Here is a 26,766-nt window from a genome sequence, read left to right as displayed (position 1 = left end):
GCCTAGACGCAGGATCGGGATGACTGGGTAGAAAGGGGTTTGGACGTAGGAGGAGTTGGGGGATTGATAGATAATTAAAGGGAAGACTTACTGGATTGGTGGAAAGTGAGGAGCAGGAGGGGCTTTAGGATTTGGGAGCGCAAGAAGTAGTTGGGATGAGTTTTTCGTGAGAGAGCCTTGAGGGGAAAACTTCCCATTCTCCCTCCCTTGGGTAAACAGTTTAATGACAATTTGGTCTTTGCTAGTTATCAGTTCTCCATTTGGCAATTTGTCATGGCAGCTGGCGGGGCACGTGGTCCTTGGATGTGTCATGATAAGGTGCAAAAAGGTACGTTTTGTAGGGACCCGTCTTGGGTACGGCTCCCATTATTATGGATGGTGGTACCCGTGATACTTGTATGTCTCAGAGCCGGTGTTTCTGCGGCTGGAGGCCTTTAATGGTGTTTCACAGGTACTTGAAGTGTATGCACATGAGGACCTTGGGGGGCCCTTGGAAATACTATCTGCGTGTTAATATGTTAAAATGTTAATATGTTTTAATGTTATTTATATTTGGTTAATAAAAGGCTGCTATGGCTATTAAACTCCAGTTGGTGTCCTGTCTGGTTAATTTAGGAGAGAAGTTAGTGGAGTGGTGGTCATTAGGGATGATCGAACTTTTGAAAAGTTTGGTTCGACCAGAACACCCGAACTTCCCGAAAGTTCGGTCCGGATTTCAGAACCCCATTGAAATCAATGGGACCCAAACTTCGGTAATCAAAAAACACCATTTTGAAGCCCTAAAACCCAATAAATGACCCTAAAAAGTGCCTAGGGTTCTGGGTCATGCCCCAGGGACTATTAATCACACAAAAAAAAGTTCTTAAAAATTTTCATTTTTGATAGAGAGCCAATTATTGAAGAAATTATTGAAAAAAAAAAAAGAGATTTCTTTGGATTTAGTGTCTGGGGGCGGGGGGGGGGTCTAAAAAGTGTACCTGTGAAGTTTCAGCTCTGTAGCATGTCCAGAACCAGAAAAAAAAAGTTTGTTTGTATCAGAATTGCAGTAGAACAGGATAGTGGCTTCGCTATTTTCACACCCGGCTTTTTGTTGCAGGCGTTTATAGGGCTTTTTTGTGGACATGTTTGGAGGCAGGCATGACATCTGAACTTCTGTGTAGGGGTATATATACACACACACATGTATGTATATATACACATACACATATATAGGTGTGAAAGTAGCAGAACCCTATGGCTGCGCTAATGAAATTATTAACAGCCATAGGACTTTGCTCCTTTCACACCTATAGGTATGTATGTGTATAAATACATATAAGTGTGTGTGTATATATACCCCTACACAGAAGTTCAGATGTCATGCCTGCCTCCAAACACGTCCACAAAAAAGCCCAATAAAACGCCTGAAACAAAACGGCCAGGTGTGAAAGGAGCGAAGCCACTATCCTGCTCTATTGCAATTCTCATAGAAACAATCTTTTTTCTATGGCGGTCATCCTGACATGGAAGAGTTTGGTCACCCTGCCATAGCAGTCAGAGTCAGTTAACCCTACACTACACTACAGTCCCCTGACACTTAACACTTTCCCTACATAAACTAGATTATTAAATCTAACTATAGTGGAAAAAGTACCCTAACTACACTAGATATCCCTTTCCTCACACTAATAATTGCTAAATGACACTTTGAAGCAGGAGTAACAGAACTGCTTCCACTCTCTTCCACAGCCCTGTATTAAAGTGCTAGAGATTTGGCGGTGCTATGTTATATACTGGGGGGTGTAGTCACTACTGATTGGCCTCTGGGCCCCATAGTCACTCCAATCACATTCCTAGCATACTCCTGCCCCTTCAATTGGCTTTTACTGATGGTTCTGGTCCAATCACAGGCTTTTAAAGGCCAGTTCCTGTCCCATTGCATTTTGGTCGGTTCTGGTTGCTGAATTCCGAACTTTTTCAGCAAAAGTTTGAAATCTGGCCGAATTTCGAACAGTCAATGTTCGGGTCGAACCGATGGTCGACCTGAACCGTTCGATCATCCCTAATGGTCATGCAGTTTGGGGAAAAGCATCTTTGGTACCTAGTCATGTTATATTCAGTATAGTGGAGGGTGTGGTGAAATCACATATATAGTGTTTCAGCTTCAACAAGTTCATGGTTTATGTTTTAAGTTTATTTATGAGGATTGGTAAAGGAATTTATTATTTGTATATTGAGTTACACAGTTAAGGTTGCACTGATTGTATTTTTGGTAGTTTTAGTGAAACAGTTAAACCACTCCTCCTAAAGAATGTAGAACCTCTTCCTTTTCACCCTGTATACTGGTCTCTCAGGTTGTCATCTCTGTGTCCCCAATGAGCAGATTTCCTTCCACTTCCTGTCTTGGGAGGTTTACTGTTCTGGTGACACCTGTAAACTTTTGTGTAAAAAATCTGCGCTATGGTGTACCTGCCCAGCTGCACCCTACCTCATATATAATCCCAACAAGGGGATACAAGTGAATAGAAAAAAGAGAGTTGATTGGAGCTGCCTAGTACAAGAGGGAGTAAACTAGTGAAAATCACAAATGACAATATTCAAATCAAGTGACTATAAAATATTAAAGTGCTTACGTGTACCAAGTGCAAAATATGCATATAAATATAAATGACAATAGCAATGTAAAGAGTATATATAACTCGACTGAAAAGAAAAAGAATATCAATAAAGTGACAAAGTGTAAAAAAGTGACATCAGTGCAAAAAATAAATAATATAAAAAAATATAAAATTCAAAAAAATTAGCCCATATAAATGAATAACAAATTCCGAAATCACTTTTCAGTAGTGATTCGTGACCTTGAAAGCACTCGTGCTCCCCCTCTCTCCCAGGACCGCACTCACCAGATGAACGGACCCCTACAGGGGTAACGAGCACCAATGGTAATAGGGTAGCTCTTGTACATAGAGTATGCCCAGTAGTATATACACCACATTGCCAGTAGATGAGAAGTTCTATCTCCATTGTATATTGTATAAAAAAGGATTTATTTGAAACAATCAATGTACTCAAAAAAGGTAAGGTAAAAGAAGCACAGCAAAGCTGAGTCGTCTCGGGTACAATACTTCCGGAACGCCATGCATTCCAAAGACCAGATGTTAGCGGAAGTGATGTAGTGAGCGAAATGCTGCTTTTACTCTTGAGGAACCCTTGAAATCGGTTGGCTGTCCAACCGATATGCCAAAAATTGGTAACATTCCCGAGGCCTTTTGGATTCATTTTAACTATCTCTCTATCAAGTGATACAAGAACTCACTTTTAATCCACTTAGGTAACATGGCCAAAGCATGCATTCGGCCTTTGGAAGCAGACCTCTCCACTGATTTTCTCAATGGTTCTCTCGGGTCAACAAACTCATGCTATTTTAGGACCTGACTGCTTTTCTGTGCTAAAGGGAAGACAGATTTGAAAGCACTTGGTTCTAATGGTGAGACTTTTACACTACATTGAAGTATGTCTCTCATCTTTAGGAGGACATCGGTTACAATGAAGGCTTCTCAGTTCCTTCCTCTATTACAGCATGGCTCTCTATAAGCATTTGTGATCTTGTGTTTTATTCCCCCTCTAGTTACAGGCTATAGGGATCCTTTGAGCCCTTCTTCTCCTCTACCCCCCCCCCTCCTCCCAGCGAGCTGTCCTCTGTATCCCTGTGTTTGTTGTCTTTGATTTCAAGACCTCTTGATCTAGATAGGTTGTCAGCGCCCTTGTAGCCTTTGATGAACTAGGTGGTATACGAGGAAACCTGGATATTTATTTTGATCAACGTGTCTCTTATCTGAAGGTCACCATTTCTGAAATTCTTTCTTGGCAATTTCACGGACATTGGATGTTATATACAGATTTCAGTGTTGTACATCTTGTTTCATGTTCATTTTTTGGCCGGTGGTATATATATATATATATATATATATATATATATATATATATACAGTGTCTTGCAAAAGTATTCGGCCCCCTTGAACTTTACGACATTTTGCCACATTTCAGGCTTCAAACATAAAGATATAAAACTGTCATTTTTTGTGAAGAACCAACAACAAGTGGCACACAATTATGAAGTGGAACGAAATTTATTGGATATTTCAAACTTTGTTAACAAATAAAAAACTGAAAAATTGGGCGTGCAAAATTATTCGGCCCCTTTACTTTCAGTGCAGCAAACTCTCTCCAGAAGTTCAGTGATGATCTCTGAATGATCCAATGTTGACCTAAATGACTAATGATGATAAATAGAATCCACCTGTGTGTAATGAAGTCTCCGTATAAATGCACCTTCACTGTGATAGTCTCAGAGGTCCGTTTAAAGCGCAGAGAGCATCATAAAGAACAAGGCACACACCCGGCAGGTCCGAGATACTGGTGTGGAGAAGTTTAAAGCCGGATTTGGATACAAAAAGATTTCCCAAGCTTTAAACATCACAAGGAGCACTGTGCAAGCGATAATATTGAAATGGAAGGAGTATCAGACCACTGCAAATCTACGAAGACCTGGCCGTCCCTCTAAACTTTCAGCTCATACAAGGAGAAGACTGATCAGAGATGCAGCCAAGAGGCCCATGATCACTCTGGATGAACTGCAGAGATCTACAGCTGAGGTGGGAGACTCTGTCCATAGGACAACAATCAGTCGTATACTGCACAAATCTGGCCTTTATGGAAGAGTGGCAAGAAGAAAGCCATTTCTTAAAGATATCCATAAAAAGTGTCGTTTAAAGTTTGCCACAAGCCACCTGGGAGACACACCAAACATGTGGAAGAAGGTGCTCTGGTCAGATGAAACCAAAATCAAACTTTTTGGCTACAATGCAAAACGTTATGTTTGGCGTAAAAGCAACACAGCTCATTACCCTGAACGCACCATCCCCACTGTCAAACATGGTGGTGGCAGCATCATGGTTTGGGCCTGCTTTTCTTCAGCAGGGACAGGGAAGATGGTTAAAATTGATGGGAAGATGGATGGAGCCAAATACAGGACCATTCTGGAAGAAAACCTGATGGAGTCTGCAAAAGACCTGAGACTGGGACGGAGATTTGTCTTCCAACAAGACAATGATCCAAAACATAAAGCAAAATCTACAATGGAATGGTTCACAAATAAACATATCCAGGTGTTAGAATTGCCAAGTCAAAGTCCAGACCTGAATCCAATCGAGAATCTGTGGAAAGAACAAAAAACTGCTGTTCACAAATGCTCTCCATCCAACCTCACTGAGCTCGAGCTGTTTTGCAAGGAGGAATGGGCAAAAATTTCAGTCTCTCGATGTGCAAAACTGATAGAGACATACCCCAAGCGACTTACAGCTGTAATCGCAGCAAAAGGTGGCACTACAAAGTATTAACTTAAGGGGGCTGAATAATTTTGCATGCCCAATTTTTCAGTTTTTTATTTGTTAAAAACGTTTGAAGTCTCCAATAAATTTCATTCCTCTTCATGATTGTGTCCCACTTGTTGTTGATTCTTCACAAAAAATTACAGTTTTATATCTTTATGTTTGAAGCCTGAAATGTGGCAAAAGGGCGTAAAGTTCAAGGGGGGCGAATACTTTCGAAGGGCACTGTATATGTATATGTTTCTCATTGGCTCTTTCTCATTGTTTTTCTCAAAATAAAGAGTATAATTTAAAAAAAAACCTACAGCTCATGGCAGATTAGTGTTATTAATAAGCTGAATAAAGTTTTGTATAAAGAAAATAAGTGATGTGGCGTACCTTGCTCATTTGCCATCCAGAACTTCATATTTTTGCATCGCATTGCAACACATTTTGTGTGCTGTAGTGAGCTGTAACGTAGCTGTGTTACTGATGTGAGTTGAGATGCCATTTAAAATGAGTGGAATCGCAACACACATATTCATGTACAGTGCACTACTGATTTTGCACCCCCTTGACTTTGTGTTAAAGCTCTGACAACCTAAAAAAATATATGACTTCTCTGGCCCTTACCTGAGTGGGTATTGTTGGATTTGAGTACTTCTGAGCCCGACAGCCAAACACAGAGAGGCTAACGCAAATGGAGAACTGCAGCAGATATGTAAGAATGAAGATTCCACGAAGAACATCACCTCCATGCTGTACATGCAAATAAACACATTAAAGGGTAAGTACACCCAAAACGGATTGGTAGATGCTATAGAGTTACACCAACTAAGAGTCTCTTCTTTCCCATGAGGACTTATATCACAGAGATTTTAAAAGGGATAGCTTGGATGCCCAAAACTTCCCAGTGGTCAGGAATGATGCCAGGGGAGGACTGGGCCAGGGGGCAGGGGGAAAATTGCCCCCTGGGCCACTCTGATGCCCTGTAAAAAGGCTGCAGTGCTTCTGCTACAGACATGCCTAAAGGATTCCTGGTGAAGAGAAGTTAAAAGTCCCTGCTGCTGACTTACTGAATCCGGGTTGAAGACAAGGACAGAGCGCAGGCCTCCCCCCCAGCATGGTGGATGGTGTAAGCTGTGTCTGAGCAGAAGCCAGTTTAATGCCCCACTTTAGTCTCTCCTTCTCCCGGCCAGCCCCAACTAAGCTGTCCCAGCTCCCCCAAACTGCCCCCTGCTGGCCAGGTCGGGAACCGGGATTCAGCCGGTGAGTAGAGAGTACCTGGAGTGGGGGTCAGGAGGAGGACAGGAAGAGTTGGAGCGGGGCCGAGTCACTGCACCATGGGCCTCTGGTTTGTACTTGCCCCCTTGGCTGAAAGTTGCCAGTCTGCCCCTAAATGATGCTGTTTTGAGGTGATATATTGGAACGCACTCTGTGAGCCACATGGAAGGGACACTGATGGACTTACCAAGTGCATAACATCTTATATACATTCTTGTGTAGATTCTGTTGTTCCAACAAGAATTGTTCATTGTTATACAAATAATAAATCATGGGTAACTAGGGATATAAGAAGATATTCATAATCCCCAGAAAATGTTTTTGTTTGAATAGTTAATTCAGAAGAGTTAGAAACAATTCAAAGGGACCTAAAGATGAAGATTAGAGAGTATAAAGAGAAACGATGCTGGAGGAGCAGGGATGAGGGCTTGACTCTCTCTCTCATGCTAGTGGTAGCCTACTGCAGAAGGGGGTTGTGGCACAGTAGCTCAATCTCTCCCCACAGCTGAAGCCCCAGATCCCCCTGCCCAATTGATAGCCCAAGAGAGGGGCAGCCCGGACACCCCTTCTCTCCTACTTCCCCCTTCCATCCCCCTGTGGGATCCATATTTCCATCCAGCCATGGTGAGGGCTCCCCCCCCCCCCCGGGACCCTCCTCATCATTTCTTACCAGAAGGGCTGCCTCCTTTTGGGTGTGTCGGGACCACCAAGGAACACTCCAGTTCGGGAGTCACAGGGGGCAATCTGTGGCTCTGGTACAGTGAGAATATTTAATAATATTAATATTATTGTGCCCTGGCTGCTGGAAGGAGTCTCCTCCCCTTCTCCTCCTCCTTCATACAACACAACGCTGACCCCGCCTCCTCCCTCAGTCACAAAATCATGACCATGTCCTCTCTCTTCACTGCCTGGCCAGGGAGCTCACAGTATTAACCTTCTGCATGCCAGAGCGCAGGGCCACAGTGGCATTGTTGTCAGCCACAGTCTTGAATACCCTGGGGGCAGATCTTTAATTATGCAAATTAGGCGGTCGCGAGGCCCCTGTGAGCGCAAGGCCTTAGGCAACCGCCTAGTTTGCCTAGTTAAAGAGCACCTGTTTCTCTTAACTGTCTATACCATTGATTTCAGTTACCAGAGTCTTGTCATCTTCAGACTTTTTTGATGACTCTGCTGTAGTGGGCTGTATTAGGGATGGGGAAGGTGGAGGTGGAGAAAAGGATGAAAGCACCGGTGATCCCTGTCTCCGTCCGAGAATTGGGTGTGGAGGTAGTACAAATATCTGGGGATGCAAATAGATAATAAACTGGACTGGAATATGAACACTGACGTGCTCTATAGGAAAGGCCAGAGCCACCTTTATTTTTTGAGAAGGCTGAGGTCTTTTAAGATCTACTGGATGATGCTGAAGATGTTTTATAAGGCGTTGGTGGTCAGTGCTCTCCTGTATGCGGTGGCATGTTGGGAAAGCTGGGAAAGCAGGCTGAGATCAACTGACTCAATAAGCTGATCCGCAAGACTAGTGACCCATTGGAATTGGATTCTTCAACAACAGTGTCAGAGAGGAGGATGCTGTATAAGGTATGTTCAATCTTGGACAACTCCTCCCACACACTCTACAATACGCTGGTCAGTCTGAGGAGTAGGATTATTACAACCACAGAGCACTTTACATGTAACAATCAAATTATATAATTCTCTCTGCGAGTGCTGGATGAAGGGGTTTTCGTCTAGACTTATGATCCAGATATTTATGTTGTATTTATACGTATTATGTTAGCATTAGTTAAATTTATGTTTTTGAATGTTTAGTGTAATATTTAGAGGATGTGATGTAATATTTGCATTTTTGTAGTATGACTCTTCTCCTATTTGATCAAGCGGTGTTATTTATTCAATGCAGTGTTTTAATAGGATGGTATGGTTTTGATATAGTGCAGTATTTAATTTAGTTTTTAATTTGTTTTATTTCAATTCAGAATTGTTTTACTTAATTTGCTGTTATTGGCTTTTTATATTTTTATTTGTTATTGTGTCTTTAGTTTTTGTATGATGTTGTGATTTGGCTTAGTCTTTGTTGAGTATAACCGAGTTGAAAATTATGACAAGGACATCTCTTTGTTGGAGCACATACACATTTTACAGCTGAAGTTTAGCTAAAAACAAATCCTGACATCCCTTATCTTTCATGAAGTTTGTCCAACATTGTGCTGGCCAACTGGATCCTGAAGAAATCTTCACAGCAGGGATGTTTGTCTTCTTCCTGCCTCTGAACGTCTGGTGGTGCAATGGTTACTAGTAGTGACGAGCTGACTTTTGTCTATATGGCCTCTGTTCAACGGGAGCTGGGCATCATATATAGAATCAGTATTTCTACTGCTTCTGTATGTGACAGCTTTCTGCTGTTAAAGTTGGTTAACCACTTGCCCTCCGGAATATTTACCCCCCTTCATGATCAGGTAATTTTTTGTAAAACAGCACTGAAGGGGAATGACAGAACCTCTTTCTATTTGCTTGCAACCATTTTCTAGCTTGACCTGTGTTACGCCATTTTCTTAAATGCAGCTCTGACTTATAATGACTTATTTCATTTAAGGTTACTTTAAGGCTTTAGTTACATGAACAATGAAAAATATAAATCACCCCATGCTTGCAGTATTTTGACACCTTTAAGATCTGTTTCCTTCGTTCCTAACACATTCACTTCCTCTTATTCTACTTTGAGCGATAGGGTCTAGACAAGGCATATTTTGCAATTTCTAACGAACATTCTGTATTAACCCGTTGTTTAACTTTTGAGAGACTTGACTCTTCCTGAGAGCACTCTCCCCCCTCCCAACTGTATTTCCTGTTCAATTCTGTGTATAATAGTTACCCCGCACATTGAATAAACCTAAGAATGCTTTTGACTGAACACTGTTTGCATGTGTCTTTTTCACAGGATAAAGCATTCTCCAGAGCTCTGCCTTCTTTTACATAGAACAGACTAGACTTTGCTAATAAGTCAGGGACTTATTCTTTACATATACATTTAAGGTATCTAGGGTGAATATAAAGAGGAATCACCTTCAAGCACTGCTTTACTTTAACAGACAATTGCGCGGTCGTGCAACGCTGCACCCAAAAAAAATTGATGTCCTTTTTTTCCTACAAATAGAGCTTTGTTTTGGTGGTATTTGATCACCACTGCGATTTTATTTTTTAAATAAATAAACACAGGATCAATGCCTTCCCTACTGATAGAATGGCAATCTGCCTTGTTTACATAGGCAAGTCACCGTTATGGCTCTCTGCCTAAATGATCAGTGGGTGAGCACAAAATGCAGCGCTAAAAAAGTCCCACAATTGCTTGTCCGGAGATAATGTCTTCCACCTCAGAGTGCAAGATACAGTAAAAATGACTTGACATCCGGCACCACCACCACAAGTACACACTGCCTCTTACCACAATCCGGGGGTCATTGCTTCTACAATGATCATAAGAGCAGATGGTGGTTTTAAAGAGGATCACACAGCCTAAGAAGGCTCCCTAAGCCTCGGGCGTCAGACAAGCAGTGTACTCAATGCAGCGGATCGATGTTTCAGGTAAGAAGAAGGAATCCAAAAAATTCCAAAAGAAAACTGCTCATAGTGTAGTAATTTTCAAACGAGCGTTTATACAAAGTAAAATGCACTCACCAAATGATGAATAAAACAACGCAATATGCATAAAACCGTAGCGGAACTTCCGGGTAAGACGAGTTACACGCAGAGCCAGCTCCTTCCTACGTTTCATCACTAGAACGTCATCAGGGGGCGCCCCTGATGATCTTCTAGGGACACGCCCCCTGACGTTCTAGTGTGATCCTCTTTAAAATCACCATCTGCTCTTATGATCATTGTGGAAGCAATGATCCCCAGATTATGGTAGGAGGGGCCCCCTGATGACCTGGTAGATGTCGGGAGAGGGGGTGTGCGTGACGCGTTTCTAGGGACTTGCCCATTGTCGATTGGCATTTGAAGAAGAGGGCAAGTCCCTGGAAACACCATGCCTGGAAATGCCCCGACATCCACCAGGCATTTTGACAGCTGTCATCCTCATGTGCAGCCTAGAACGCCACTGCTGATATCCATACTTTGAGCGGGCTGACTCCCTGTCATCCTTGGTCTCTGTTTACCCAATGATGCCTACAGCCTCACACTTATTACAGCTGCTTGATCCCAGGTGTTCCCTATCCATTCTGTTTCATGCTAACTTCTACAGTCAGGTCCATAAATATTGGGACATAGACACAATTCTAATCTTTTTGGCTCTATACACCACCACAATGGATTTGAAATGAAACAAACAAGATGTGCTTTAACTGCAGACTTTCAGCTTTAATTTGAGGGTATTTACATCCAAATCAGGTGAAAGGTGTAGGAATTACAACAGTTTGTATATGTGCCTCCCACTTTTTAAGGGACCAAAGGTAATGAGACAATTGGCTGCTCAGCTGTTCCATGGCCAGGTGTGTGTTATTCCCTCATTATCCCATTTACAAGGAGCAGATTAAAGGTCCAGAGTTAATTTCAAGTGTGCGATTTGCATTTAGAAACTGTTGCTGTCAACTCTCAATATGAGATCCAAAGAGCTGTCACTATCAGTGAAGCAAGCCATCATTAGGCTGAAAAAACAAAACAAACAGATCAGAGAGATAGCAAAAACATTAGGTGTGGCCAAATCAACTGTTTGGAACATCCTTAAAAAGAAAGAATGCACCGGTGAGCTCAGCAACACCAAAAGACCCAGAAGACCACGGAAACAACTGTGGTGGATGACTGAAGAATTCTTTCCCTGGTGAAGAAAACACCCTTCACAACAGTTGGCCAGATCAAGAACACTCTCCAGGAGGTAGGTGTATGTGTGTCAAAGTCAACAATCAAGAGAAGACTTCACCAGAGTGAATACAGAGGGTTCACCACAAGATGCAAACCATTGGTGAGCCTCAAAAACAGGAAGGCCAGATTAGAGTTTGCCAAACAACATATAAAAAAGCCTTCACAGTTCTGGAACAACATCCTATGGACAGATGAGACCAAGATCAACTTGTACCAGAGTGATGGGAAGAGGAGAGTATGGAGAAGGAAAGGAACTGCTCATGATCCAAAGCATACCACCTCATCAGTGAAGCATGGTGGTGGTAGTGTCATGGCGTGGGCATGTATGGCTACCAATGGAACTGGTTTTCTTGTATTTATTGATGATGTGACTGCTGAAATAAGCAGCAGGATGAACTCTGAAGTGTTTCGGGCAATATTATCTGCTCATATTCAGCCAAATGCTTCAGAACTCATTGGACGGCGCTTCACAGTGCAGATGGACAATGACCCGAAACATACTGCGAAAGCAACCAAAGAGTTTTTTAAGGGAAAGAACTGGAATTTTATGCAATGTCAATCACCTGACCTGAATCCGATTGAGCATGCATTTTACTTGCTGAAGACAAAACTGAAGGGAAAATGCCCCAAGAACAAGCAGGAACTGAAGACAGTTGCAGTAGAGGCCTGGCAGAGCATCACCAGGGATGAAACCCAGCGTCTGGTGATGTCTATGCGTTCCAGACTTCAGGCTGTAATTGACTGAAAAGGATTTGCCACCAAGTATTAAAAAGTGAAAGTTTGATTTATGATTGTTTATCTGTCCCATTACTTTTGGTCCCTTAAAAAGTGGGAGGCACATATACAAACTGTTGTAATTCCTACACCTTTCACCTGATTTGGATGTAAATACCCTCAAATTAAAGCTAAAAGTCAGCAGTTAAAGCAAATCTTGTTTGTTTCATTTCAAATCCATTGTGGTGGTGTATAGAGCCAAAAAGATTAGAATTGTGTCCATGTCCCAATATTTATGGACCTGCCTCTATGTAAGTGTGCTGCTTATTTTAATAAAGGTTTTTTATTTGATACTGACCTCAGCACCCCGCTATTTGTTTTCTTCCACATTGAGGTGATCCTATCCAGATCTTCTGCAGGAGCTGCAGAGGTTCCAGTCTGAGTCCCTTCTCCTGTGCATCCATTCATACAGTTGGCTCATCCATTACTCTATCTTGTTTATGGTCTACAGATACAGATGAAAGTTCCAATGGATCAAGGGACTTTGCACTTTTCCTAGGAGCGCCGTATGTACCGTGTACTTGTACACTCTTTGGATATGTTATCCCCCCCACCGGGAGACCCTCACAACCACCGGCCAGAGTTGTGGGGGAAGAGGCCCCTGGAGTCTGATCATTTTCAGGATTCTCTCCCCTCATTAACATATTGTGTTATCAATAAAATACATTTTCTCAAAGGATGGAGTGGGCCTGTTTCCATTGGACCATCTGTACTGCTGTTCTACCTGAAGATCTGAAGATGTAACCATCGCAGCAGTGGAAATTCTAAGCCAAGAACAGGACAGGCACCCCTGCAGTGAAGATTTCCCCAGGATCCTGCTGCCTGCTCAACATGGGACTTGCTTCATTACAGGTAGGTGATGTGACTAAAGATGTGTTTTTTTTTTTTCAGCTAACCTTCAGCTTTGAGAAGCCAGGAGCTGGTTCAATCCATCAGGCATCTGAGGACTAAAAGATCACTTTTTGGGATGACTCAATATTTAAAATCATTGTTTGACCTGTAAATGTACTATGCAGGTCCACTTTGATGTGTCTAGTCTGACAAAAATCCATTATTTTCCTGGTGATAGTAATCCAAAGCTAAAATGCATATACAGTATGAGGGGTCTTTTGATGGTATTGTCCAGGGGCGTAACTACAGGGGTCGCAGAGGTTGCAATTGCAACCAGGCCCCATGCTCTAGGGGGCCTGTGGGGCTCCCCTGTACACCTGGATAGGAGGGGCGGCGGGAGTAACATGTAGGGAATCACTGTCCTCCTTTTTCTTCCTGTAGCTGCAGGAGGAAAATGGAGGAGATTGGTTCCTCAGTATGCTGCCCCCGCCACTCCTGCTATCCAGTTCACTTGTGTTCTGCTGTCTCTGGGCCCTGTGTGCTCCCCTGGTCCCCCCCCTACTGTGTTGCCCCCCCCCCCCCCCACTGTGCTCCCTCCCCTGTTGGCTGCTGCAGGGGATGTGTCACAATAGAGAACCAGGAAGGAGTCAGTAAATATGTAATTTACCAGCTCCTTCCTTTTCTAAATGGACAGAGTCATAGTCAGTGACATTGTAAAACAATAAAAAAAAATGATAAAAAATAATCCAATTAAAATACCAAAAAAATAAAAACTACTGACACCAGTGGGTGAACTTCCAGGATCACAAAGGTCACACTTGCGACCGGGCCCTGGCATTCCACCGCCGTGGGGAGTCCCCAAGATGGCAGGAAGGGGGCCCAATGCAGTACTTGTGAAAGGGTCCCGCTGCGGGACCGTAATAAAGGGCGCTGCAACAAGAGTAAAGGGCCCCAGGATCAGTGGGACAAGCCCCAGGCTTGAAGGGAAGGGCCCCAGTGAGGGGCTCGGGGGGGCCCTTCATGGTTTCTTGCACCGGGGCCCTGAAGGTTCTAGTTACGCCTCTGGTATTGTCTCCTTTAGGATGTGTATGTAAAGATGTTAGGTATTAAGGACTGAACATAAAAATGATTATGCTCATAGAAAATCACTGGCTGAGCTACAATCATCTGAGCCTTAGACAGAGGTAGACAGGAGATAAGTACCTGTATTGTGGATGGTTCATCTTAGGGTAGTTTAAGGGGCGAGGTGCCTGGGCTGGGGAGTCTTTATAAAAAACTTGTCCTTTAAAACATTAATATGGAATTTCAGCCAAAACATTTTACGGTTGGTAAAAATTGGAAGAGTAGTAAAATGTACGATATACCAAGTACTTTCCTTGGCATTAGCCAATAACACACGGTTCTGCTTATTGAACCTGGCCGGACCACATTTGGGATACCGACAACCCACCCTACTGTTCTATTACCCCACTGTTTATTGTTTGGATCTAACGTTAGTTTAGTTCTGGTTTTCTATCCTGACCAATTTATTACATTAACGGGGGCATATTTTGTCTACTTCACCTATTGTCTAGTTTGTCTATTTTTAATCCTGCTCGCTCAACTTCCTAAAGTCTATTGGCTATATGTACAAAAGGTCTATACAACTGTACTACTTCATGCTATGTATATCATGTAGCATATATCTGAGCACAACATAATCAATTTCTACATCCTAGACAACTTATGTTCGGTTTACCCACTCCGGCATCATATGTATAACCACTTGTTGTATTGTATGACATCTTAGATAGATAGATAGATAGATAGATAGATAGATAGATAGATAGATAGATAGATAGATAGATAGATAGATAGATAGATAGATAGATAGATAGATAGATAGATAGATAGATAGATAGATAGATAGATAGATAGATAGATACTTACATCAGTGCAGTGATAATAATAATCATCATAACTAGAACCATAGCAGTAATATGCAAAGAAATCGACAATGTTCAGTATCACTCCAACAACAGAGGTAATGGATATTACAATGCTTAAACCCAGTGAGCCTTGTATCTGTAAGAAAATAAAGACGCTTTGCTTAAGCTCATCTTAATCCTATATTTTGTTTCAGGCAAAATAAACAGTGTTAAAGTAGTTGTTGCGGATAATTTTATTTTGTAAAATAATAAACATGTTACACGTACCTGCTCTGTGTAGTGGTATTGCACAGAGCAGCCCCAAACCTCCTCTTCTGGGCTCTTGATTTCTCTTTGGTGTGTGCTGTAGCCAACAACCAGAGATGTATAGTAACTAAGTAGAACTACTTCACTACTGTACTTAAGTACCGAAAGGCGGTATCTGTACTTTCCTAGAGTAGAATTTTTTTCTCCTACTTCCACTTTTACTTCACTACATTTTTTCAATGATTTCAATACTTCTACTCCGATATTTTTTTTTTTGTGCTGCATAGTTACTCGTTACAATTATAAAAATTACCACTGCCAGAACAGTAGATGGCAGGTTTTGTGAAGCTCAAAACATGTGTATTATCAGCGCATACAAAAATAAATGCTACTGTATGTATAAATAAAAGCTGCATTTGAAATAATAAAAAACAATGTGATGTTCAAACTTTTGACCTCTTTCTTTAATAACTACATAACACAGTACTTGTACTTTTACTTTCAGTACTTGAGTAGCAATTTTTTTTAAAAAAAACTACTGGTACTTTTACTTTCAGTACTTGAAAAGCAAAAAAAAAAAAAAAAAACGACTTGCAATACTTAAGTACAAAAAATGTTGAATACTTTAGTACTTCTACTCAAGTCACTTTTTGATCGAGCACTTCCACTTCTACTCAAGTCCACTTGTACTTTTACTCAAGTATGGGTTTTGAGTACTTTATACAACTCTGCCGACAACACACACAAATGTTTTCTGATGGCGGGGAGGGCTCCCCACCGTCAGAACACATTAGTACAGTGGGAGTGATTCCCCCATCCACCCAGGAATCGGGTATTTTTTTTTTCCGTTCTTCCTGCTGCTTGAATGCAAAACAAAAAAAACGACCAAGCCTTTTCTGGCACTTTTTGTCATTTTGGAAAGCATGCAGACCACGTGACCGGTAGACGGAAGTGTAGTGGGGGAACGCTTGCGGTTTGTCTGGTGTCCCGACACTCCCCACCGGGTTTACACCTGAATAGGTGTTTACACCTCTCCGTGGCCCACACAAATTTGCTGCAAATAATCCCTTGATCTTATTGAACATATCTGTTGGGGATTTTTTATGGATTTTTTATGGATTTTTAAGAAATTTTTGGACCTATCCCGTTTTTTCAATAAAATTATTGGAGTACACTATGAGGATTTTATATCCCTTTTTCTACATTCACGCCTGAACTTTTTGGGAACAAGGAGTAAAGGAAGAGGAGAAGAGGAGATACAGAAACACCCTAGGGTGGTGGAGACAACCTAAGCCCGGCTGATCCCCTTTGTCATAAGACAAGAAAGAATCCACGTCATCTAGTTGTCAGGGTCCGGACTGGCAGCAGATGACTGCACTAGAGGTGGATCCTCTGTGTCAGCGAGGGATTGGCGTGGACCGTACTAGAGGACCGGTTCTAAGTTACTACCGGTTTTCACCAAGGCGGGATGGACTTGCTGCGGCGGTAGCAACCAGGTCGTGTCCCCCGGAAACGGCTCAACCTCACTGGCAGCTGATACAGGCGTGGTACAATAGGACAAGGCAAAGGCAAGGTCAGACGTAGCAGAAGGTCAGGGCAGGTGGCAAAGGTTTGAAGTCAGAGGTCAACGGCAGAAGGTCAGATACACAGGCAAGGCAAGCACAAATCGCTTTCTCAAGGCACTAAGGCAACAAGATCCGGCAAGGACAGGAAGGGGGAGTGGGTTTATATAAGAAACAGGAAACAGGTCACAGGAAACAGGTCACAGGAAACAGGAAACAAGAAACAGGTCACAGGAAACAGGAAACAGGAAACAGGTCACAGGAAACAGGAAACAAGAAGGGAGGTTTGGACCAGGCCCCAATTACTGGTGCACAGGCCCCTTAAATTTCAAACAACCGGCGCACGCGCGCCCTATGGTGCAGGGGCGCACGCGCCGGGAACCACGTGAGCGGGGAGCGGAGGAGGGAGCCGGAGCGGGCACAGGTGAGTGGATCTGGAACGAACGCGTTACACTAGTGAGTTTTTTGATATTCCTCCAGCACTCGTGGTGTCCTTGGTCTATGCTCCATGCATGAGGTGGCAGCGCAGTCTTCTTCTTCTGGGATTTGTTGAACACTTTGATTATTCCGCTTGGAATTCCCAACCTTGTTTTGGACTCATCATAATTTTTCTGGACTGCTTTTTTCAGTGCAATAGCCATATTGTCATGTATACCTATATCCTTAGTGCCTTGGTCACCCAGAGTATATTCATTTTAATTTTCATTTAGTATATCAGCACGTATGTCAACATATATTTTTAAATAGTATTGTCCACTGGGTTTTTTATATATTGGAGGACACTGTTCACACCCATTGTTTTTTTTATTTAATAGATCAGTTCATTACACACTGTATAAAAGCACATACTCTGACATATTTTTTGGTTTTACACTTGGTTTAACCGCTTGCCGACTGCGCACAGTATATTTACTGCGGCAGTCAGCCCCGGCCAGGCAGAGTGACGTAGATCTACGTCGCTAGCCTGTCACCGGGTTTTGAGCCAATAGCGGGCGAGCGCGCGCCCGCCTCGGCTCGTTCACAGAGGAGTCCGCGCGTGTGACCGGCGAACCCGATGTCTGCCGGTCACACTACGATCGTCGGTAGAGCGGGAGAAAGGCGGGGGGCGGCTTATGTAAACAAGCCGTCTGTCATTCTCCCCTGTGTAAAAATGGAGATCAGACGGTTCTACTATGTAGAACCATTGATCTCTGTATTTAGGATTAATAGGAGACATGTCCCACTACAGTTAGAAACACGCCCCTAGGACACACTTAACCCCTCCCTCTCCAATACAGTTAACCCCTTCACTGCCAGTGTCATTTTTACAGTAACAGTGCATATGTATAGCACTGATTACTGCAGTAATGTCACTGGTACCCCCAAAAAGTGTCAAAAATGTCAGTCAAGGGTCCGATCTGTCGGCCGCAATGTCGCAGTACCGCAAAAAAATGGCAGATCGCCGCCATTACTCGTTATACACTATAAAAAAAAACACCAAAAATGACAAAAATCTTTCCCTTTGTTAGTAAACGCGATAACTTTTGCGCAAACCAATCAAAATACGCTTTTTGCGATTTTTTTTTACCAAACATATGTAGCATAAAACAAATTGGCCGAAAATGTTAAAAAATTTTGATTTTTACATTTTTTTGGGGGGAGATTTCATATAAAAAAAAAGTGAAAAATATTGTTATTTTTGCAAAAATTACGCTCTTTTTTTGTTTATAGCGCATGATCAAAAAATCGCACAGGTGATCAAATATCACCAAAAGAAAGCTCTGTTTGTGGGAAAAAAAGGACGTGAAATTTGTTTAGGTACAGCGTCGCACGACCGCGCAATTGTCCGTTAAAGTCACGCAGTAAAAAATCGCAAAAAAACCCCTGGTCAGGAAGGGGGTAAAATCTTCCGGGGCTTAAGTGGTTAAATAGAGCAAGTGGGGACATGTGGGGGTAGGTGGTTTCACCTACCCCCTGTTGTTTTTTTCATTCAGTTTGTTTCCGTAGCGGGAAGGGGCCTGGCAGCTGCTTATCACTTCTTATACCTTTTATTTTTTCACTAATAGAGGTTGGTCCTTGGCGCGGTTGAATATATTTGTTTTTCATGAGAATCCTTCTGCTGATAGAGGTAAGATTCTGCAGCAAGGAGTACATACAGGAAATATATTGGGATGATTAGAGATTTGGGGTTTCAAGAAGGGACCAGAGTCTGATTTAACACACCCATTGCCGAGCCATCATCAATGTCAGTTTTAAATGTGTTGATTTTTTTGCATTCTCTATGACCATAAACGCAATCAGAACTCCGTTGTGTATAAAGAGTCCACTTACCAGACACATGGAAGGCTTGGATACAGCGGCCACTGACAAAGACCCTGCAATGATGTTCTGCAAAATATAAGCAAAAGGGACTTTAACTAGAAAAACATGGTGGATCTGTGGTTTTAGGCTTTGCCATGTGAGAAGAATTGTGGCTTAACACTTGTTGTGTTCATAATGAACTTATTGAACAAGTGTACTGAACAAACATCATGATTTCACCAGCTGTGTCCTGTACAGAGATGTATAGTAACTAAGTAGAACTACTTCACTACTGTACTTAAGTACCGAAAGGCGGTATCTGTACTTTCCTAGAGTAGAATTTTTTTCTCCTACTTCCACTTTTACTTCACTACATTTTTTCGATGATTTCAATACTTCTACTCTGATATATTTTTTTGTGCTGCATAGTTACTCGTTACTATTATAAAAATGACCACTGCCAGAACAGTAGATGGCAGGTTTCATGAAGCTCAAAACATGTGTATTATCAGCGCATACGAAAATAAAAGCTACTGTATGTATAAATAAAAGCTGCATTTGAAATAATAAAAAACAATATGATGTTCAAACTTTTGACTTCTTTCTTTAATAACTACATAACACAGTACTTGTACTTTTACTTTCAGTACTTGAGTAGCAATTTTTTTTTTCAAAACTACTGGTACTTTTACTTTCAGTACTTGAGTAGCAAAATTAAAAAAAAAACTACTTGCAATACTTAAGTACAAAAAATGTTGAATACTTTAGTACTTCTACTCAAGTCACTTTTTGATCGAGCACTTCCACTTCTACTCAAGTCACTTTTTGATCGAGCACTTGTACTTTTACTCAAGTATGGGTTTCGAGTACTTTATACAACTCTGCTACATAGGTGGAGAGGTAGAGTTAATTTTCCCTGTTCTGAAATAGTTTACTTTAAATAGCTTTTCACCCAAAAATCATCTCTATTCCATGTGGGTGTGCATTTATATGCTTGGAGATCAGATGCTCCTCAGGGGAAGTGCTTGATGTGTATGATAGCCCCTATGGCATGATGTCTGGTGATGTGTATGATAGCCCCTATGGCATGATGTCTGGTGATGTGTATGATAGCTCCTATGGCATGATGTCTGGCGATGTGTATGATAGCCCCTATGGCATGATGTCTGGTGATGTGTATGATAGCCCCTATGGCATGATGTCTGATGTGTATGATAGCCCCTATGGCATGATGTCTGATGTGTATGATAGCCCCTATGGCATGATGTCTGGTGATGTGTATGATAGCCCCTATGGCATGATGTCTGGTGATGTGTATGATAGCCCTATGGCATGATGTCTGGTGATGTGTATGATAGCCCCTATGGGATGATTTCTGGTGATGTGTATGATAGCCCCTATGGCATGATGTCTGATGTGTATGATAGCCCCTATGGCATGATGTCTGATGTGTATGATAGCCCCTATGGCATGATGTCTGGTGATGTGTATGATAGCCCCTATGGCATGATGTCTGGTGATGTGTATGATAGCCCTATGGCATGATGTCTGGTGATGTGTATGATAGCCCCTATGGCATGATGTCTGGTGATGTGTATGATAGCCCCTATGGCATGATGTCTGGTGATGTGTATGATAGCTCCTATGGCATGATGTCTGGTGATGTGTATGATAGCCCCTATGGCATGATGTCTGGTGATGTGTATGATAGCTCCTATGGCATGATGTCTGGTGATGTGTATGATAGCCCCTATGGCATGATGTCTGGTGATGTGTATGATAGCCCCTATGGCATGATGTCTGGTGATGTGTATGATAGCTCCTATGGGATGATGTCTGGTGATGTGTATGATAGCCCCTATGGCATGATGTCTGATGTGTATGATAGCCCCTATGGCATGATGTCTGATGTGTATGATAGCCCCTATGGCATGATGTCTGGTGATGTGTATGATAGCCCCTATGGCATGATGTCTGGTGATGTGTATGATAGCCCTATGGCATGATGTCTGGTGATGTGTATGATAGCCCCTATGGCATGATGTCTGGTGATGTGTATGATAGCCCCTATGGCATGATGTCTGATGTGTATGATAGCCCCTATGGCATGATGTCTGGTGATGTGTATGATAGCTCCTATGGCATGATGTCTGGTGATGTGTATGATAGCCCCTATGGCATGATGTCTGGTGATGTGTATGATAGCTCCTATGGCATGATGTCTGGTGATGTGTATGATAGCCCCTATGGCATGATGTCTGGTGATGTGTATGATAGCCCCTATGGCATGATGTCTGGTGATGTGTATGATAGCCCCTATGGCATGATGTCTGGTGATGTGTATGACAGCTCCTATGGCATGATGTCTGATGTGTATGATAGCTCCTCAGAGACAGCACCTGATATGTATTGTTTTAAAGTTCATGTAATATATTGACACCTTTACAAGTTAAGAACATAAAATGTTGATTTCTTACAAATATAAGAAGTATTTTTTTCCACTTACAAAAATAGCTCCCCAGAATGGGATTCCACTGTACGCTGAAATTAATGATAATGTTTGAAACAGGCCAATACCCATGCCAACGTGTACGATGCCCAAAAGGATCAGCATAATCTAAAATCAGAACAATGAAATGGTTATTTTCCATGCTGACTACACTTAATCCTTTTTTTTTTTTTTTAATGTATAAATTAAAAAATGGCAATAATGAATAATGAATGTATCTCCATCCAGTAGCGTGGGACACTGAACAGACAATGCAGTTGTAAACCGCCTCCACCTCTGGGGATCACATAAAGCCTATCTAGCCATGTCCAACTGAGACTGACCAGGTGATCTTAAATGGCACTTTTCCACTGCAAGTACCGGCTCGTACCGGCTCGGCTCTACTCGGCCCTGCTTGGCCCGGTTTGCTTTTCCACTGCTGGTACCGCATGGTACTGTGTTGGAACGGTTCGGTACGGTAGAGTATAGGTTTGCTTTTCCACTAAAGTAGTACTAAAGTTAAGTGGGTGGGATAACAACGGGGTGGGTGGGATTCTCTGACCAATCAGTGGCTAGTAGTGACTGCATGCAAAGGATTGTGGGATATGGTACCAGTTTGGTACCTGTTGGAACCACAATCGAGTAGGTACTGTTTTTTCAGAGCCGTACCGTACCGTTCGGTTCCATGCAGTGGAAAAACAAACCTATACCGTACTGTACCGAACCGTTCCGACCCTATACCATGCGGTACCAGCAGTGGAAAAGCACAAAACCGTGCCGAACCGTTACGGTTCCATGCAGTGGAAAAGCGCCATTAGTGTATGCAGATCTAACTACTTAGCTGTGAATTTTAAAAATGGTGGCAAAGATGTGTGGGTGGGGTCACCCATGCTCGTGGGGTAACGCTTTGCCTGAAGACATGCTCACCAATGCTCAGGGCCAGGTGGAGGCCACGGTCTTGTAAGGGATCTAACATTAAGATAGCCCCTGACTCAGAGATGAGCCACTTGTGTGCAGCAGTAGTGTACAGAGTTCCTCCATAAGCTGTTTCATTCCATGTCACTACACAATTGTAACTGATGTATGTGTTGCATTCATAGGGACATGCAGAGCCATTGCCCACTTCACCAGTTAAGTGTACCTCTGTTACCTTACTCCCTAGTAACAGAATGGAGCCCTGCCGAGCCCATAGTGGGGCCCCATACATGCTCATTAATCCTTTCCATTCTGTACCTAGTGATCAGGCCTTAGTTCTCCGTAATGCTAGTCTGCTTCCAGTGACTGGACAGATAGGGAGGGATTCGGAGCACTGACCCCCTTGCTACCGAGGACCTATCACCTACCAGGTACCACAACAATGACTAGTTACTGTAGCTGTTCTTCTTTGGCAACTACATTCTCTTTTTAGCCATGCAGGCTAACCTCTTGCAGTGATGTTACACATACTCTATAGTGCTGGTACAGACTCCGGGTCCCTTATGAATATACTAAAACCTGACATGCAACCCTTTGAATAACTTCAGGTAAGGCTCAAAGCAATTGAAACTAATTTTACTGGGAAACTGGCACAACCTGTACAGTATGACATCAATAATGTCTTTGTCCTAATTACACCTAACTGTAGCTGCCCCAGGCTACCTGCACAGGTGAAGAATCTTTGGGAGAAGTCCATACTTGGGAAGAATTTAATGTAGAAATTCATGTTTTTGAGGTGTTCAGATAAATCAGAGCTCCAAAGTGGACCACAGGTACCAACAAGCCTGTCCCATGCTTCTTAAGCCCTTTGAACCCCTAATGTCTGGACCTCTTTCCTTTCATATTGCACTGGAGGGAGGCTGGACCCCAGTGAAAGCCTGCAAACACACTCAGGGAAGGTGGCAAAACATTTACCCCTTCGATGACCTGGGCAGCCGAACACTAACTAAACATACAGTAGAAAAATAGGAAATAACCGCGCTAAAGGTGAATAATGAAAGATGAGCAGCAACTTCAAGTGTGACCACACCCTTAAACTAATGCATATATTAAGTCGCGCTTAGTGATAAAAAACAAATTAAAACGCATGTAAAGCCGCCGGCCGGACGGCAAGGCACATCCGCTCAATTGGAACGCTTCTGGGAATGACGTCAGCACGCCGTGACCTAACGGTCTTTGAAAACGTCTTCTAGGATGAAACGTCGTTAGGTCACGGCGTGCTGACGTCATCCCCAGAAGCGTTCCAATTGAGCGGATGTGCCTTGCCGTCCGGCCGGCGGCTTTACATGCGTTTTGATTCTTATGAAATTGAGTTCAATCTGTGATTTCTCCAATCAAGTTGTTTTTGGATATAATACCCTGCATACACTTATCGTTTATCTGGATGACCCGATACCTACAATATCTCTGCTGAATGCTGGTGGGAGCGTTTTTTGCCTGACTCCTTGATATTCTGGGTGATCATTCAATCCCGGTTCGGGAAGGGGCTCAAATTGTCATTGTTGGCGGCTCTGTCATTCTCCTGAGAATAATCTTTACTCTGCCTTTATTCATCTTTAGTCCAGTAAGGGGCTCTCAATTCGGTGGTGGCCTATTCAATCCATAACTGTCTTCTCTCTGTCACCAACTATTGGGAAGAGTCTCTCTGTGTGCTGGCTCATGTTTTTATGTATATTTACATTTGGTAAGCAGCTTCACAACTGGTGACGGATACACAACTTTACCTACCTGCAGCACTTTCAGGGGGTTTAGCATACAACTTGTTGTGAGGTTTTATGCCATGGCGTTTTTTCTTTCTTCTATGACTCCATGCCATCATATCCTGTGAGTTCAATCTGTGATTTCTCCAATCAAGTTGTTTTTTGATATAATACCCTGCATACACTTATCGTTTATCTGGTAAGCGCATTACCTAAGGGATTCTGGATTCCTTGTGTGCTGATCTTATTACCCCACATCACTTTTGGATTTTCTCAATGACTATCTATTCACTTCACTTAACTGTATTATCAGGACTTGAGCATCCTACTTTTTGGACATTGATTTGTTCTTTATCATTAAGCGCGACTTAATATATGCAAACATACAGTAGGCCACCTGCCTACTGACATACATCAAAATTTACAGATTAGAAGATGTTAAGATCTGCTACAGAAATATTTGCTGAGGCATGGCAATGTAAATAGTTGATCTTTAGCAGATTGGTTTACTACTCAATAAAATCTTGGAAGTCTCATTAAGGATTTTGTGGAATCTAGCATAGTCTAGTTTTATTAAGTTACTAATAGTGGAAGGAACTGTTGGGTAGAATTTCCTCCCTGTGATGTACTATGCCCAGTATGATACTTCCTTATTACGGCAACATTTTATTTAAAAAATGTAGAGAATTCTTATTATATAAAGGGACAGTATAGATCACCGCTGCACCCTCTACTACTAAATATTTGCAGATCCCCATTGGATCCTAATGCTTATAGGCCAGAGAGCTGTAAGTTGGGTCCAAATAACCCCCTTTACCAGTTTAAGCAGGAATGACTGGTGGAGTAGACTTGCTCAACTACGTCATAGTAAGTAAGACCGAGTAAGTAACATAATAATGAACAGGGCTTTTTTTCAGCGGGAACGCAGTTCCGGCACCTCTACAGCTTAATGTATGTAATGGCAAGGGGTGCTGGGGGTCTGCTGGAGGTTCTATTGATGCTGGCTGCTGGGGAATGAACTGTTGGTGGAGGATCAATTGCTGCTGGGGGTGGGTCTTATGTTTGATGGGGGGTTAATCATTGCTGGGAGGAATCTATTGTTGAGGGAGGGGTCTATTGTTGCTGGCTGTTGGAGATCTAATGCTGCTGGGGTGGATCCATTGTTGCTGGCTACAGGGAATCTATTTTACTGTCTTTCTTGTTATAATTAACAAATTCAATACGAATGACTTAGCACCACAAATGATACTTGGTTCTCTATTCTCTAAAAGGGGTGGGGCTGGGAGGTGGGGTGGGGATGGAACCAAGGAACAGAGGTGGGTACCGGGCAGAGACAAGGGTTGACTCGGAAGGGGGGAGTTCCTGCACCTATTCTCTGAGAAAAAAAGCCCTGATAATGAATTTCAGCAAGGCAGAGGCTCATTATCGTTTCCTTTGCTGACATTCATTAAAAAAGCATAATCTTGTTGGTTTCCCCTATAAGAGAGCAATATCTGGTAGCCCTCACTCCTACATGTAAAAGTACATAGTAATTTAATCAAGTCAATTGGAAAAAAAGTGGTTTTCAAGAAAGGTGCAAATCGAAGTGCCTTGAAGATCATTCGCAAATATATGCCTACCTATGAATCTTCCTAAGCACTTGGTTTAGGCAAACACATTCACCCAATTACAGTATATTAAACATTGTTTAGGAGCAGGTACTTGCAAAACACAGAAAAAACATTTTTTCCCCACACTTACCCCCAAGATTTTTGGTTTACCCTTCAGAAATTCTTGATGGAATTCAGTTGACTGGGTCATCTGCGGTATAACTGTAACCATTGGATTGTTCCATTGCTGAGGAGCAGGGGAATTCCACGCCACTGTATTAGTGACATTCCACATCTGAGAGTTAGGAGGTAGATTATATCCAGGGACACCTGTAGGGACATTCCATTGGGCAGGTGGGGGGGCGGCAGGATTGGATTGTGCAGAGTTATTATCCTGTGGTTTGTTGTCGAACTGAGAAGAAGACATTTTTTAGCCTCACTAGTAGAAGAAAAAATAACAGAAATGAACACCCAGATGGACTGAAGTTCTTGTACACACACTGTGCAAATATAAAAAAAAAAAATTCAGACATGGTTATGATAAAATATGGACCTGTGATTTGTTGTGTTAAGTTGTTGGAAGTGGAATTGTTGTCGGGTTTTGTTTTTTGCCGGGTGAGCAGCCATAGTTCATCATGATTGACATGGATCTACATGTCTTTGTTTGTGTGTACTATGAGTAATCAGGGGTACTAGTTACAAATTCACATGGGGGGTTGGTATCTGAGGGCTTCGGGGACAAAGTGCATTGAAAGGGGGGTCCTCCCTGGTAAGGTTCCCTCCCCCATGTTTAGAGTACATGGCTCCATATGGTTCCCCTCCCACTTTCCAGCCAGCCAGGCTGCAATGCTCAGTTAATAGTTTGGTGTGGATTTTGGGGGATCTCCACACTTTTTTTGTTGTT

The 26,766-nt window shown here is 42.5% G+C and overlaps 1 protein-coding gene across 1 annotated transcript in view; it reads right to left on the bottom strand.

The window, feature by feature from the left end:
- The window catches only part of LOC309563347 (membrane-spanning 4-domains subfamily A member 4A-like), a gene marked incomplete at both ends in the record, with an annotated part of 139,636 nt that extends 113,347 nt beyond the window's left edge, over positions 1 to 26,289 (bottom strand). Inside the window, one exon of the mRNA XM_082267740.1 lies at positions 26,014 to 26,289. Coding sequence (XP_082123866.1) covers positions 26,014 to 26,289 — 276 coding nt within the window. The remainder of the gene's footprint in view (positions 1 to 26,013) is intronic.
- Positions 26,290 to 26,766: the final 477 nt, after the last annotated feature.

This window comes from Pelophylax lessonae (genome assembly GCF_965119305.1).
Source record: "Pelophylax lessonae genome assembly, chromosome: 9".
Lineage (NCBI taxonomy): Eukaryota > Metazoa > Chordata > Amphibia > Anura > Ranidae > Pelophylax > Pelophylax lessonae.
Note: the sequence above shows the minus strand (reverse complement) of the source record. Positions and strands in the feature narration are given on the sequence as shown.